Source organism: Trachinotus anak, unplaced genomic scaffold, assembly GCF_046630095.1.
Source record: "Trachinotus anak isolate AG129_WGS33_773 ecotype Australia unplaced genomic scaffold, CSIRO_AGI_Tana_v1 ptg000007l, whole genome shotgun sequence".
Classification (NCBI taxonomy): Eukaryota; Metazoa; Chordata; class Actinopteri; order Carangiformes; family Carangidae; genus Trachinotus; species Trachinotus anak.
In genome coordinates this window covers 13,210,120-13,226,742 of record NW_027273858.1, presented here as the reverse complement: position 1 = coordinate 13,226,742, position 16,623 = coordinate 13,210,120, and the positions used below count along the sequence as shown (strand labels likewise).

At 43.8% G+C, this 16,623-nt stretch overlaps 1 protein-coding gene across 2 annotated transcripts; it reads left to right on the top strand.

Annotated features, from left to right (window-relative positions):
- The first annotated feature begins 433 nt into the window (after positions 1-433).
- Positions 434-10,459, top strand: LOC139622949 (E3 ubiquitin-protein ligase TRIM8-like). 2 transcript variants are annotated; one of them, XM_071480695.1, is made up of 7 exons: positions 434-722; positions 1,216-1,821; positions 7,166-7,261; positions 7,777-8,010; positions 8,268-8,299; positions 8,851-8,966; positions 9,170-10,459. In XM_071480695.1, exons 2-7 carry the CDS (start codon positions 1,249-1,251, stop codon positions 9,826-9,828), a joined length of 1,710 nt encoding a protein of 569 aa, XP_071336796.1. In that variant the 5' UTR covers positions 434-722; positions 1,216-1,248; the 3' UTR covers positions 9,829-10,459. The 2 variants fall into 2 exon arrangements, with proteins under 2 accessions (XP_071336796.1, XP_071336797.1); XM_071480696.1 differs by having other exon boundaries at positions 577-718.
- Positions 10,460-16,623: the final 6,164 nt, after the last annotated feature.

Below are 16,623 nucleotides of genomic sequence, written 5' to 3'. Positions count from 1 at the left end.
AAGCTGGACGAAAATAACCACGAACTACAGAAACCTTGTTCTTATTAATAACCTGTAACTGATTTACTAGCGTTAGTTAATTATGGAACCGCTCACGAAACTATATTAACCATAGATAAAGACATTGGTTATAAACCTGATGTTTATTACTGAAGTCTTCATCTATACTCAGCCCAGTATTTTTTTATTTTTTTTTTATACCCAGAGTGATTCAGTGTCCCCCCCCCCCCCCCGTCCCGACCAGGCAGAAATGCTTTTCACCAGAGGATGGCAGGTTACACTAACGCGTCCCGGTCATCTCCAGTCTCTCCGGTAGAGTTTGCTGTGGCTGTTCGTTTGCCTGCCTCCTCTCCGGGCTCCTCCCCCAGTCCGTGCATCAACTCTGTGACGGGTCACGTTATCTGAGGGAGGAGGAAAGGGGAGGTGGGTGGAGGGGGGGGGGGGGCAGTCGGTGTGAAAGCACTGAGCTCCCTCCCGACGAGTCACAAGCCGACTGCACTACTTACGATCAGATATTAGTCAAGGAGTTGACGGGAAAGCGAAAGCGGCTGAACGAACAGCCCGGGAATCGGATGAAAAAGCCCGGCGCAGAGCGCACCCAGCCGGGCACACCGCTGTGATCTCACCGGAGGAGCCGGATCTCATCGCGGGCTGGATGCGATAAGCTCAGAGGCATTATAGGTGCACCGGAGTCTGCCGACGACATGGGAGATAAATAGTTGGTAACGTTGCTTTTCTCCCATAATAATACTATTATAATAATACAACATGTTTCGCTGGCCTGCTGTGATGCGTCTTTGACAATAGGCAAGAGTGTCCTCGGCTAAAAATGAAATGTCAGTGGGATAATTTATTAAACAGAGTCTCGTTTCCAGTGTTGTTCTGTCGCAAGTTGTCGCTTGTGTGAAAATCCCAGGCGAATATCTACGAGCCAGATATTATATCGTCATTGTGAATTGTTTCGATATGACAGTGTGTTGTCCAAGTTTGACTGCGGTTGCACTTCGTTTGACACTTTGTTGCCGCTCCTATATGTGAAGAGTTAATTTTCTTGGCCCACATCTTTCTGTGCCATTCTGGACAGGATGTAAGTAGCAAGACTTTGGCAGGCTTGGTTTCGATGAGGCTGTTTCATTATATATTTCAAAAGGAGCTCAGTGAAGAAAGCAGTCATCCATATTTTCTGAAAATAATTCTCAGTTTTGCTCCTTTTAGCCACGCCGCATCAGTTTGGATCCAGGTGAAGTCATGGACGCAAGTTGGAAAAACTGCTTGGAAGAGGAGCTCCTGTGTCCCATTTGCCTGAATGTGTTTGATGAACCCATCCAGCTTCCATGCAAGCACAACTTCTGCAAAGGTTGCATCTCGGAGGCCTGGGCCAAAGACAATGCTGCGGTCCGCTGTCCCGAGTGCAACCATGACTACAACCAGAAACCCACACTGGAGAAGAACTTCAAGCTCGCCAACATAGTCAAACGCTTTAACGCGCTGAACACTGAGAAAGTCCCTGCTGTGCTGCAGTGTGTCCTCTGCAGGCGAGGAGGCCCCCAGCTGCCTGTGCGGAAGGTCTGTCTCCGCTGCAAGGAGCCCTGCTGCCAAACTCATATCCAGACACACCTACAGCAGCCGTGTGCAGCCCCGGGACACCTGTTAGTTGACGCCGAGGAGCTGAGTGCTTGGACCTGTCCCAGCCATGAGGAGTACAGGCTGCTCCACTGTGAGGAGGAGCAGGTGGCTCTGTGTCCGTTCTGCTGCATCTCTCACTGCACTAACCAAAGACATACAGTCTGCGATGTGGATACACAACGCATACAAATGCAGGTAGATAAATCACACCCACACATGCTCTCCTACTTAGCGATTCGCTTTAAACCGTCAACTGAAATGCAGGTGACAGTCGCAAAACGTGATAGATGCACTTCCTTTCATTGATTCTACTTAGAATTTGAAGGAAGCTAATGTTTTTCACAGTTCACATAAAGGCTTCCTTTCTTTGCCTCTTCCTTTAATCTCACATGATGTGAAAGGGATAGGCAGGTGAAAGCCACCCCTCATAGCACCCACTCCACACTGCCACACCTTCACATTAGCCACCCTGTGCCTTAGGGTAAGTGCTGTGATGCAATCTGCATCCACCGGAAATGATAACCCCAGTGCAGTGGGGGTGGATCCACATGTAGTTTGCCTAGCTGGTTGGTTAAGTACTCCAATCACTTTCAGCATTTGCTGATGAGGAAATGCTGAGTGGCAAGGCCGATGAATGAAATGACTGGTTCTGAGAAGGAAATGTGGTGATTTGGAGGACGTTCACAAGACAGCGAGTTTATAACTCTGCATTTCAAGCATTCCCACAAGTTGGAAAAGTGATTCTAGTGAAATTCCCAGGGAGAAAGAGGAGCATAGATTCTGCTTGTGTTAACCTAACTGACAAGAAGTGAATAACGATCTGCCTTGGCAGGGGTTGACCTCAGGGTGCGTGGAGATATGTGTCTCACTTAAGGCAAGTGTGTCATAGCTGTGTCAACCTCTGTATTTTCCTCATTTCTACGCTTTATTTCAGTTGACTCTCTTTTCACAAGTCTAAAGTAAGTGGCAAGGTGTAAAAAAACAACCACCCACACTGCCTTATACACATTTCTATCTGTGAAGGGGCGGTAGTGAGAATCAGATTAGTCTTAGCATCTGCCGTGTTGTGGTCTTGTTGAAACATTTTATGATCGCATTATTCCAGTTGGGAAAGTTACAGGCGCATTTCTTTCCAGTGTGTAGATCACAAAGTTCTAAATTGGTAGAAGTCTTTGGTGCAAACTGTTGCTCTGGTTCAGAGCTATTATTGGGACAAAAGATGTCTGTTCAGCCCTTTCCACAGCTGCTCTCTACACACACACATGCACACACCCACCCATTTTTCTGTTCTTTCACAACTGTATGTTTGCAGGGTAAATGGAGTTATCCTGGAGTTAGAGTTCCTGGCTCTTCTCAGATGAACACTCTCCATGCTTGGGCCTTTAGAAAGAGTGCACTCTAATACTGATAAATGTGGCTGCAACCAAAAAAGTTAGACTTCTTCTTGGATGCTGGGTCATTTGTTAAAGTAATTTGAGGCCAGCGTGGCTTCTCATCATCACTTACTGAGAGTTTGTTCTCCTTGACAGGGCTGTGGTCTATTTTGGTAAAAGGATTTTAAACTCCCCTGGCAGCACTCTTGTTGCTTTTTGGATAAACAAAGAGGGAAAAACCAATGTAGCTATGTTCGTATCTTTGGCATTTCTGGCTCTCAAAGGAGACTTTCGCAGTAACCCTTTGCAGGTGTGCTGGTAAATTTGGGACGTGAAAGGCAGGATAATATAATAGTAATGTCGTCCCTGGGACAGGCGGAGGTGGAGCCCTCCCACGCAACCTCACCTTGGTTTTCTCAGGCATCTCTGCAGGAAACCATCGCTCATGGAAGCTCTACCGTTAGCAGTTTCTCATATCTGGGCTGGAGTGAGTCAGTTCCCCAGAATGCTGAGGGCTGTCCATTGACATCAGACGTGGGGAATAGTTCTCAGTTGATTGTGAAAGAGGTTCTCTGTTCATTGAGCCTGAGGCTCCTCATTTAAACATGAGCTTCCTGGCAACCCGCGGGTGTCTGGATGCCTAAATAGGACAGTAGGGAAAGTGATCATTGGTGGGTTTAATCTTGATAAAGGTAGGCTTTCACGCTGCTACAGAGAGATCAGCAACCAGACAGTTCCCTCCTGCCCCCGTACGCTATTTCAAGCACACAACATGACGAAAAGGGAATTGGAGGAAACATGGCAAAATGAGGAAGACATGGTTGTTGAGCAGAAGCATCTAGGCAAAGAAAAGCTGCTGCCATTATGTGAAGCCAACTCACATAAAGCAGCTCATGCAACGTTTACGACAGCAATAACCCAGAAAGTGTTCCCTCCTGTTGTACAACTGTCACACAGGAGGTACAGGTACCACTGAGCTTTTATGCTCTGTGTTTAGACAGTGATTGATAATGTAAGTGAACTGTCTGAAAGGCTTTAAAGTATTGCGCACACAGTACTGGATGAAACTAAAAAACACAGCGAACTAACCAGGTACCACGTGAGTTTGCAGGGCAGAGTCAGTCGCTATGGGTATTATCAGATTGTTTGAAGAGGACTGTTTAGCTGAAAGTGCCTCTTGTATAAGCAATGTGTGGTGGAGTGATGTAGTACAGGTGTGGGATGTGACACAAGATTAAGGACCACTGCTGATTTTCAACAAGAATACTGCTAGTCTCATGTGAGAAGATGTGAAAATGTGAGCTTTCCCTCATATGCAGAACATGCCACCACCTCTGTATAATATGCATCCGCATATGCATACATACGCTACTGTTAGCAATTTAGCAACATCTCAGCAACAGGATGTCAGCTGGTTTGTATCTTCAAAGCCTGACAAACATGATGAATGCATGTACGTGAAAACACCTGGCCTCAGTGCATCACTTGCTACAGTTATTTACATACATACATTGGCAGGCTTTTTCTCTTCCTCTTTCATTGGTACATCCAAAATCTTCATGGGCATGCAAGTAGAAACACCACAATACATAGAACTGCTCACCATGACTTTCCCATAAGCGGTCAGAAATGCCACAGGATACTTTCAAAGTCCAAGTGATCTAGTGATCCAAATGTAATCAAAAGGGTTACGCACCACCACGGTTTATTACGTTAACAAGTTCGAATCTGCTATTGCTCTCAGTACAACTGACAAGTCATTTAATACACAAACCAGATGAGTCTTCAGCCAACACATAAATGCTGATTTGTTTAACACATACTAGTTGTGTATATGAATTTAACTCAAGTTTATATGCTTCACATAATGAGTCATTGTGTAGGATAGTTTGTTTAGCTGTCCGTTGCATTCCTCTAAAATGAATATTTAACAACGTATAGTTACCTTAAGGCTAATTTAAGGCAGATTTGCTGCCCCAGCATTTTACATCAAAATCATTTTATGATGTTTGGCCTGCTTCAACACCTCAGATTAGTCCCTGTCCCTTGTGCTCACATAGTACAGCCTTCAGTATCACAAACAGTAAAGCAAAACGCATTCTTGATATCTTTAGTGGGATCCTCTTTAACACTGACAGTCAACACTGCAATGGCGATGCAGTGCAATTAAGGCATTTAATCAAATTAATGGAAATGTAATGTTTTCCTCTAAGCACTTAAGCTGTCCTGATCAATATTCTTATATTAACAATGGATCATTTCATTATGTTTAATGTGAGAGACTTGTAAGAGATGAACCCTCAGAGAAATTTTGTCTGACTCTGCAATTTCCCTCAGCTCTGTGGAGCTTTTTAGCATCTTTCAGTTAGGCTGATTGTTTTGGTCTTACTGCCTCAAGGTAACTGTGCTGACTTGGTCCACTCGCATCAGTGACATTTCCTGCCATGGCAGCCGGCTGGTATTAGGAAAAAAGATATAACCCTGCACACCATCTGCCCATCACCAAATAGCAGACTGTCAAAGATAGCGACTAGCAAACGTTAAAGTCTCCAACAAAGTTGGAGACGAGCCAGCACTGACAGGAGTTAGTGAAAATCAGAACAGAACTAAAAGGAGAGTGAATATTGGACTTAAATTTGTTTGACCCCAAATGTATGCTAATGTTGGTATCTGCTGGAGGTGTAATCAGGCTAATTATTGCTATATATATATATAACACACTCACTAACAACTGAATAGGGCGATATGGGGGTTTACAGGTTGTCCTGCTGTCCCCCAAGTGGCTCTAAAACTCAATTTTTGACAGTTTACAAGCTACTTTTGTTTATTATGTGCTCTCTCCCTTGTTAGTGCATCTAACGTCAATAGTCCAAAGTCCATGTCACAATCCAAGTTATCTTAAGTTGTGAAATAACTGAGCTGGAGGAGACAGAAATCTTCCTGCTGTTCCCCCAAGTGAAACAAGTATCAGCAGTCTTCCTCACTGAAAAGGTTTTAAAGAATATGCAACCATATGCATTTTATCCTAATCATAGTCTTTCTTATTGTTGTGTTTTAGAAACTAGATGGCCTGTTGGAAGTGTTCACTGTGGTATAGTACTGTGGCCAGCCAGTTGTTCTACATAAGACTCCATGAGTGTTGTAAGCAGCTGAAGAGGCCTGTTGCTGCGATACCACAATGTAGATACCCTGAAACTTGCTCACTAGAGACCGCAGGAATGTCCTCATTCTCTCTATCTCTCTTATGTGCTTCAAACTTTCTCTCGGTTTCACTCTCGTTTTTTTGGTATGTCTTTCTCGCTTTCGCTCTGTCCGCTCTTGGCATGTGCAAGCAGAGCCACTCACCGGTTTGCCTTTCCTCCCGTTCCCTCTCTCCCATGCACACTCATGCGGAGGGAGAGAGCAGACCCCAGCGTTGTGCACACAGACATGACAATCTGTCACTGACACAGAGGCCAACGCAAACAATGGGAGCAATGCATGTGGCAAAAGGAGAAGGCAGAGAGGGGTAGAGTGACACCCCCGCTTTTTACTCCCTCACATACACATTAGCGTTCACATATAAATACATACACACGGCTTTGTTTCCATGACGGCAGGTTTTCTCTTACTTGGCCAGGGTGCCTTTCCCATTCAGAGATGTTCATTAAAAAATGTACCTGCCCTCCCCGGTTCCTACTTTCCTGTCAGACTGTGACTGCAGATTGATTTGCATCTGCTGCTGTAAATGGAGAAGGATTATGCTTACTGGTTCTTTTACTGGCCCTTGGCTCTTTTTGCACTCTGATTCAGCCCACAGAGGAAGCCGGCTGTTCCCAACAATGCACTTCATTTGGTGTAGCAGGGCCCCTGATAAACTTAGAAGCAATCAGAGATGGATTTGTGCAATTCTGTTTGCCTTTGCTGGTGCTCTCCTAATGGATAAATGCATGTGGTTGTCGCTGGCAGCTGTCGTTTCCTCCGTCTAATCAGGATTGTGGAGGAGGTTGTCTTAGTGACTCATGAATAGCGGCCAGGTTTGCTGAGGTCCCAGCAGAGGCCAGAGTTTTTAAGAAACTCTCTCTGTTTGTGTGTTTGTGTGTGTGTGTGTGTGTGTGTATTTTTTCTATTTTCAGTGTATCTTGTTCATCTGTCTAATCCATCTCTTGTATGTCATCTCCCCACAGGCCATGCTAATGAGGCAGCAAGACAGACTGGAGGGTCGTGTTCAGAACATCGATGAGCATCTCACCAAGCTGGAGTCAGACAAGACACTGATGAAGGTCCAGTACAACACATACATTGTGTAGACTTTCAGAGACACAATTCTGAACATTATCAGCACTAGTCCCTCAGTTCTCTGTCATCATGTAGGTTTGTGTTTCAGTTAATAAAGATAATATACAATGACTGAACACATCGAGACATTACTGAGTATTGAAGTATCATTTCTTTCTTTTTTGCAGTGTTTTTACTTATTTTCTGTTGAATGGTTTTCTAATTTATGTAGGTTTGATGCTTTTGCCAGGAAATTGCACAAACAATTGGTAAAAGATGCAAAGTTGTTTGTTAAAAATTGGCACTCCAGCAATTTAATATTGCACTTTTGAGGGACTCACAGGAGACTGGTCAGGAAAGTGAAGACTCTTGAGTCATTTTTTTGCAGTCACATTACAGAACTACTTTCACAGGCTCATTTTGACATGTAAAATAGGTGTTGTGCCTGTACAATTTGTGTGTGAATGCATTTTTTGCGCACATGTTTGTAAGTTGTCTCCAACCTGTCCTCTCTCCACAGGATGCAGTGTCTGAACTGAAGGAGCGCGTGAGAGCCCAGTACCAGAGGATGCATACGCTGCTAGAGGCAAACCAGGCTGAAACCATGCAGATGCTGGAGAGCACTTGCACCATGTACGTGAGGAAAAACTCCCAGCAGGTTCTGCAGCTCAACGAGATGCGGCAGGAAGCGGAAAAACTCCTGAGCTCAGTACAAACGTTCTTCCAAAGAGCGGACAGCATTAACTTTATAAAGGTAAAAAAATTGTTTTACAACATTTTGCATGCCCCAAATTAAATGTTGGATTTTAAAAAATACAAAAAGCACCGTCACACACAAACCTCATGTGCAACAAACACTGATGCATGTACACAATCTGAACAGACAGACAACAGCAGAGCCACTATTTATGTGTTCTCCTGTTCTCCTCATAGTAGCTGTTAGTGAGACTTTAAAATGCAGGTGGTGGGTCGGAATGATTTTTTTGTCTTATTTTATTCTCTCTTTTTCAGAATACAAAACCATACCAGCTGCTAATAGACAGGTAAGCATTGTTACTTCTATTGAGTTTCACTGTACATGATTGTATTAGTATTTATCATGTTATACAGCCAGTGAGAGGGCACAACACAGCAAGACAGCAATTAGTATTGCATTGTTTGGTGTTATTGATTAGTTAGATATTCTGTTCATTTAATATTCCTGCGCTCTTTTCCTTCTAAGAAGGTGTTAATCTCTTTAAACTAAATCAGTGATGCTTTCATGGACATTTTTTGGTGCACTGACCCTTATTCTGCTGTTACTTTGACTTGAACAGTGGCTAATCAGATATTCTCTTCCCAACCACAATTCATTTTTCATATACTTTTGCACTTCTTCACCTGTGTTTTAAAACCAAAGAATTTTCCTTGCTGAAGTAGAAGTGTACATGCATATGAAGACATGTAAACCTCACTGTTGGACGTCAGTTGATGAGCACAGTCTGCCTCTATTCTTTGAAATATTAACACAAGTCTCAAGGTGCAGAATGCGTCTCAAGAAAGGTTCTTACTGAATCTGGTCCTCATGGTTTTACATGCGTGTGTCTTTTTTCAGGTCAAACTCACACCTGAGTAGTGCCATGCCTCCAATCAGAGTGGGCCAGCTCAACTCTCATCATTTGCTATCTGATCTCTCAACGAGAGAGAAGAACCTGCGAAAAATGCTGGAAGGTGAGAAAGAAATGCCATGAGATATAATGTGGTCAGGACTATGGCTGAACAATTAATTGAAATATTATCAAAATCGCAATATGGCCAAGTAAAATATCCAATATCTACCAAAATAATCTCAATAGGATTTATTTGGCGTCAGTGAGCGCTAGTCAGGATTAATTATTATCTGTTTCTGCACCACCACTACTTTCCTTTCTCAGAACCGTTCAATGAAGCGCCCATTCTTGAGATTGTCCAGTCTCACAGCAGCTCTGCTGGCTCCCAAATGGGGACGAGTTCAGGACTACAGAAGAGGAAGTACAGCATGGCCTTCCTGGGGAGTACCACAGAAAACTCCACTTCCCAGGATCCTCCACCATTGCTCTACAGCAGCAAAAAACCCTTCCTACCTGACCAGAGTCATCGTGCTTCGTCCATGTTCTCTTCTGAGGGCTTCTCCCAGAATCTTCATGCTGGCCCCGGCCATAGCCGGCTCCTTGACGCTTCAGCCCATCACATGGTGGGTCTAGGGTCCAGCTCTAGCCACCACTCAGGGACCATATTCCCCCCCTCCCACTTCCCAAGTGGAGGTGCCTCGCAACAAGCCATGTACGAAGGGAGGAAAGTACTGATGTGCACTCTGAATAACTGCTGCTGCTCCAGGGCCCCCGCTGCTCGTGCCCGGCCTCCGTACCCAGCGTCGGACTCCTTCCCCTCTGTGACCTCTCAGGAGTTTCCCCCACATGCCCCGCTGTCCGCAAGCCAGCCGCTGCAGCATTTTCCCATCAGGGGACTGATGGAAGCCTCACAAACAGTCAGGCACCCTGACTTCTACGGGCTGTATGGCCAGTCTTCAACCAAGCATTATGGGACCAAGTAATAAACCAGAATCAGTTTGTTTCTTTTTATTGAGAATTTGGCATCAGAAATCAAACATTCGCTTTTTGTTATTTTCCATTTTGGTTCCAGACGTATGCTGTCTGCTTTGTGTCGCCAGCACACCTTCATGATAATGTTGTTTTGACCTTTACTTGACCCTGTTTTGGGAAACCACGCCCGGTTCACTTTGCTATCCCTGTTTACCTTCTGAATCACAGTGACAGCTGTAATGCTGTAATTTGAAAACATTTTGTATTTTTATTTATTTTCTGTTTTAATTTGACTGGAAGCTAATGCTAATGTGAATAATGTAGTCTTAAATCCATTCAAGCAGTGAACTAAGAAACAACATATCCTTCATCACAAGTCCTGACATGGGACTCCAGAGACTTCAGTGCCTAAAAAGACTGTTAACGCGCTCTTAATGTACTTGCAAGTTCCTAGCTCTTGATTATTTCCTGTTTGCGGCTGAAAGCATGCAGGGAGCCTCTCCATGCACTCCAAAGTCCATGTGGCTTTCAAAACACACTGGACTACAACTGCTTGTCAGGTTTTTCATGAATTTTTATATAAGATTATGAATAAACCAAAACCAGTGGAAATTGTTGAATAAACAAGCATATTAAATTACATCTTGGTGTAATTTTAAGCATTGATTTGTGTGGGATTTTAACTATACTCGAAACTAGCTGACACGTTTATTATTTTAAACATTATGTTTTATTGTAGTTTGGGGTCTGTTTGTACTGAGAAGCACACTGTGAGATTTGTTTGGGTTACGGTTTTGCAGTCTGACTCAGTGTGTTACAGTTGAAATGTCAGAGCTTCCTGTAAAAAGAGAAGAAAAAGCCATTATTACAGTGCATCCCACCCTGCAACTCACCCACAGTCTATTCATAGGTTAAGGTTAGTAGATGGAAAAGAAAGACACTGGGTGACCACATGTTTGAGATCTGCTGTGTTCAGAGGAATCTCAGAACATGGTGGAGGAGGTTTGGACAATGATTTGTTAAAGACCGGGCAACAGCAGGCCCATTATCTGCCAATTTAGGACAGTTCACTTCCTTGTCAACATCCTGGTCTCTGGCAAAGTCTCTGTCTCATCCCTCTTTGTCTCATTATTGGAGCTGGTTGTCAAGTTAGGTCAGAGAACAGGAATAACTGATGAGCTGCACCTCCCTCCCCTGTCTCTCTTCCTCTCCCGGGGTATCATTTGCCAGGGCTTGATGCAGAGGGGGAGGAGGAGGAGGAGAGGAGGAGAAGGAGGGTCAGAGTGGCGGATGATATAAGCACAGAGTTTTAATGAGGGCTGGGACAGTATAGTCATCTACTTATCTGTCACTCATACGCCTTTCATCGCTCCCCTCCCCCTTAGCAAGACGATGGGATAGAGGGAGTGAGCTGAGGGGCGGAGTGGAGGGCTGAGAGGGAGGAAGAATGGTTAGAGGGTTTTGGGGGGGGGGCAGAGCAAGTGAGGCACATCACTTATTTATGGGTTATAAAATGCTCTTCCCGTCTTGTTTCATTCTTCCTTTTCTCTAGTCCAGTTGGGTTTTGGTTTTTTTGTTCTTTTATTTAATTTGAGCGTGAATACTAAAATTTGTGAATATCCTTTCTGAAGAAGCCAGCTCACCTCAGCAGCAAATTACATGAGGCAGAAGAGTAGGGCTAGCTGAGGTTTAGTTACAGTGTGGCATCAATTTGACATTTATTGTGTGTGTGTGTGTGTGTGTGTGTGTGTGTGTGTGTGTAAGCCTATTAGCATTCCCCTTGTGCACTGTTCCTTCTGTGTGTGTGTGTGTTATTAATAAAACATACAGTAGATATTCTGAGTGAGGCCATACTATTAATTTAGTCCATATAAATAATTTCATTTATAGCTGCACATTAATATCAACCACGGCATTTTAAACTGTAAAAAACGTTAAAGAAGACTGAATCGGTCTTGAGTTTGAAAATAGTATAAATATATGGAATTAGTATTCTCCTTAAGATTTCTTAAGGAATATTTTTTCAATGCCCACTGCAGATCATTACACAGTCTAATAGTACTTGTAGTCATTTACCAAGCTTAGAACAGGCACAAATATTAAGCTTGAAAGGGAGGTGTGTAGCTTTCTGTGCGTGTGTTTGGTTTCTGCTGCCTCATGTGCAGGCTTGGAGCGGGTTGGATCCTGTTGTGCAAGCGAATGTGTGCTCAGGTGTCAGCACACAATCAGCCAGTTAGTGTATGTTTCCTCATATATGTGCAGAAGTAGGCTCATTTTGTGTGTGTGTGTGTGTGTGTGTGTGTGTGTGTGTGTGTGTGTGTGTGTGTGTGTGTGTGTGCATGTGCACTCATTGAGGTTTAGTATAAGGTGAAGGGTGATGCACTTGACAGCTGTGCTCTGTTGTGGCAGGTGTGTTGGAGCTGTATATGTATGAATATAACACGCCCCTGCCTGCAGCAGGATGTGAGCCTGTTTTCTGTGTGTGTGTGTGTGTGTGTGTGTGTGTGTGTGTGTGTGTGTTCAATGCATGGGGAACTGTCAGCTGTTGTGCAGCTGTTGTTTGTGTGCTTTAGCCAGTGGCTAGATGTACTAGTGGAACTACAGTGGGTACCATCTCTCTCTCTGTTTCTTTCACACACAGTTTCTTGCCAGAATTTATTATAGCATATTCCTCAGCATATTTACATTTGATGACATGTTGATACTGTAACAGATGTTTGGATCCTGAGATGTCAGTAATAGTTCTGCAACATTTGCATCACAGCCACAGATCCACTGCTGCAGAAGCTAAAAGAGGATGTTTTAATAAAAAGAGGATGTTTTGCAGACAACTTTAGAGTCAGTCCCTTAGAATTAAAGAAGGGGGGTTTATAGATTTAACATTTTGCATCAGGACTAAACAATCAAACAGCCAATTGAACTACAGGAGGAGGGGAAAGTAATTATTAAAAGTAGTCTCCAGATCACACTGGTGATATACAGCAGCTAAAGAGTATTTGAGGGTGGAGTTTTCCTCTTTAACTTTCATGGATATTATTGACGTGGTCCCAGTACATTTACACAGCTTGCAGCTTGTGTAACTGTCCCATCAGTTCAGCGGTGAATGTGGAAGGTGGCTGACATGGCAGCACTGAAGTATTATAATATGTATAATAAATGAATGAATATCAGTGTTATTAGTCTGGGCACACACACTGTGTTTGCAGTCCTCCCAGTGACACTGACAGAAACATGGACATATACAGCATAATGCATACAGAGTGGCTATTCATCAAGCATACAGAATGCTAACCTTCATCTGATAAGGCCTTTGAAATCAGTGCCAAAACTCCAATCCAGGATAACAGTGTACACACGCACACACACACACACACACACACACACAAGTGCACAAACATCAAAGACAAAGATCCATGGCCAATGTTTATTGATCTCCAGGTCTATTTTCTGCTCGTGGAAATCATTGTAACATAAACCAGTCCTCTGTCGTCTTTCAGCTGAAGGGAAACAGGCAACGTGAAAACAATGTATGTAAGTGAAACAAGCAAAGACAGGACGGGTGTGTGCAGGTGATCGGCACCAGGGCAAATGTGTCTGTATGAACATGGCAGGCATGTCAGACCAGAATTAAAGGGCATTTCAGGGTCCCTCTGTGGAGAACAGCTGTATCAGTTTTAGAGTGAGAATGCAAAGTGGCGCGCTTCAGCTGTTGCCATAGTAACTTTGGGCGACACTGGAGCGACACATGCAAGCGTCAGAAGTGAAATGAATGAAGTATCTTTAATCAGGATCTTACTTTTATTAATAACTATAATTCTGAGTGTTTTGATTGTTCCCTTTATTATATTATTATCGTTTTGCAGCTTTAGACATTTATTCCACAACATTTTAGAGGAAAATATTTACCGTGTACTCCACCGCCTTCCTCTACAGGCTCCAGCAGAAAGTGGCACTTTTTAAAAGTAGAACAGATATGTCTGCCCGACAATTAGTCCTGCTACTTCTGCTTCTGTTGTCTGCCACATCGACCAGCTTGTGCATCGCTTTGGGCCAGATAAAACTGACAGAACTTCCACACAAGGTCTGCATGTGCTCAGGGAGCGTGTTGCAGCAGAAAATACAGACGCAGTCAAAATCTCCAGTCAACTGTCTTTCTAGAGTTATTGCACAGGCACCCGAAAATCCCCAGCTTTTCCTCTCCTGGGTTCAATTCAGTGACACGATGTTTCTCTTTCTGTTTAAAATAACTGTACTTTCCAAAGTCATCTTCCTTACTGGAACACCTTTGCAAACTGCAGAGATTCCAGCACATATGAACAGCACATGCATGTTAAAAAAAAAGGTAAATCCTGAAAGTAGGAAAATAAGAGTGTTAAAATGTGCACTCTTAGTGTTTTTGTGTTCAAGTGTAGGGCGCTTTACTAGTCTTGGTAAATAGATGTGATAGGGAGGCAAAGCTGAAAGTGTAGTCTGTGAGCAGTTTAGATGTTCTCCTCCTAATTGTTTTTCCCCCGACAGGCCATGATAGGTTACATTCATTAGAGACAGACCATAAATCTGTCCATTCTTTTTTTTTTTCAAACCTAGCTCTCCCTACAGTGGGCTTAACAATGAACCTAAGCCGCTTTGACACTGACGCTCCCTGATGGGATCAGAGTACATTTACGTGCTGACTGAAACGTTTCTATATCGCAGACTATCAAATTGTCCTATTGCCTAATGCCGCCCAGGATGGGGTCAAAGGACAGCTTTTCTGTTATTCTAATGTTAAATTAATTTAATGAGAGACTCAGCATCATCCATATTTATAAGAAGAGCCAACCTCTGGCAAAGATGAAGTTGGATTCTTTTACAGTTACCTGATTACACTCTCAGTGCTGCGTGGTACTTTCCAATTGTCGGTCAATTGTCTGAAAGTCCTACCCAAAATGAAAAATCAGTCATCCATGTACTGTATGCTCATCTCAAACACTCCCACAGATCATCAGTTCTACACTCTCTCTTAATGTGCTGAAATTAATGAGGCCATCTTTTTTTCAATCATAGTGTTGTCAGGGAGGAGAAGACACATAATGGGGAAAAACATACATCGTGTGGTTGATACATACACTTATATTATGTTGCACAAGCTCTTTTGAGAACTTAATGCTTTTTGTCATGTCCTCACTGTCATGTGGACAGACAGGAAGTTTAATAGTAGGATGAAATGTATAAACAATAATTATAAAAACACAGATTTGTTTAAAGTGCACATACACAGAAAGGAATAAAGGATAAAATTGTGTGCAAAGCAAAAAGAAAGCTACCACTGCGCCACTAATGTCAGTGAAGTTTAACATGAAGGTGAATACAGAAGACAGAAATCTGATGTGGTGTGAACTCTTCCTATGAGGCATAAAGCCTCAGTTTCAGTCTTTTAAAATGCTTCTCGGCGTTGCCGCTCGTGCCACAGATACAAGCACCGCTCACTGCTGTAACCTCTACACAAAGGTGAGGACTTAATGTGCCGCACAGACGCCGTACCATAAAACCCTTATACCCAATAAAAGTGGTGTAAAGGTTCACATTTTCCCACTCAGCACACACCAGATGGATGTGCTTTATGAGTCAGAAAATAAGAAGCGGCGGCACCTGCTACCGCTGACATTAACTAGTTGTGGGATTGTTACATGTTGATTTGCTATCCGTCACATGACCCTCTGAGAGCTCTCTGACTGTGGCGGTGTGTAATTCGGGTTCATCTTTTTCCCGCTGCCCGAAAAGAGCTGAGATACTCCCATGATCTGTGAAAGCCACCGCCAAAATCTAGAGCAGGTAAAATGATGTCATCTCAGGCTGCTGCTCCTGTTGTTTCACCACCCTCCTCTCACAGAGAGAGAGAGAGAGATGAGAGTCACAACTACGGCAGCCAACTGGGACACTGTCGGGTAAGACAGTGTATCCTGATCATACAAAATTATTTATTTAGGCCTCCTCTGATTAAAGCAATGCTGTCCTCCTCCTCCTCTTTGCTCCTCCTCCCCCCTCATTACTGTCTCCTTGTTAACAGAAAGCTGCCATCAAGGGCATCACACAGGTGGTCATTTCTCATGTTACCATGGCAGCACCTGGCATGACTAAGTTGTCAGGACAAGAGTTGTGTTATTGTCGCTCAGCGATATGGCCTTTTAAGCGCTCTCTTCCTGTCTCTGTCCTGCTGTGGCACACTCACGCTGCCAGGTCGTGCAGAGACAGGAGAGATATGAATGAGGCTGAGAGTGTTTATAGCTACATGTGTGTTTTTCATTCAGCAGGTCATTCCCCCCCCCCCCCACACACACACTTTCAGTTTCAGAGGATCACATTCCTCCATGCACCTCTGCAAGTGAAGATGGTGGAAGTGCATGGTGCGTTATCATTTGCCTGGTGGGAAAGGTGGTGTTGCTTCTCCCTTTTCTGATTCCTTACATTTCTCTCCCTATATCTGCTCCGGTCTTATCTACGTCGTGCCTGCAGCCTGCTTGCTCTTCCCCACAGAAATGATGTAACAGCAGCTGGCAGATGGACCAAACTTTTGTCATTATTATTTGCAGTTGACAGTCATTCTCCAGATGAATCCTTCAGTGCGCAGTAATGTGCTGCTAAGAAACGCTGCCAAACTTTCTGGCTCCACAGCTGTATCACTTGATGTTTGCACAGTGCGGATGGGATTGTGATGTGCACGCTGACGGTGTGGACAGTAACCTGATAGTCACATCTGCTGTCATGAGGTTTAAACTGGCATCGCACCATTTACTGGCACTCTTCAGCCACACCCCCCCCTCCAA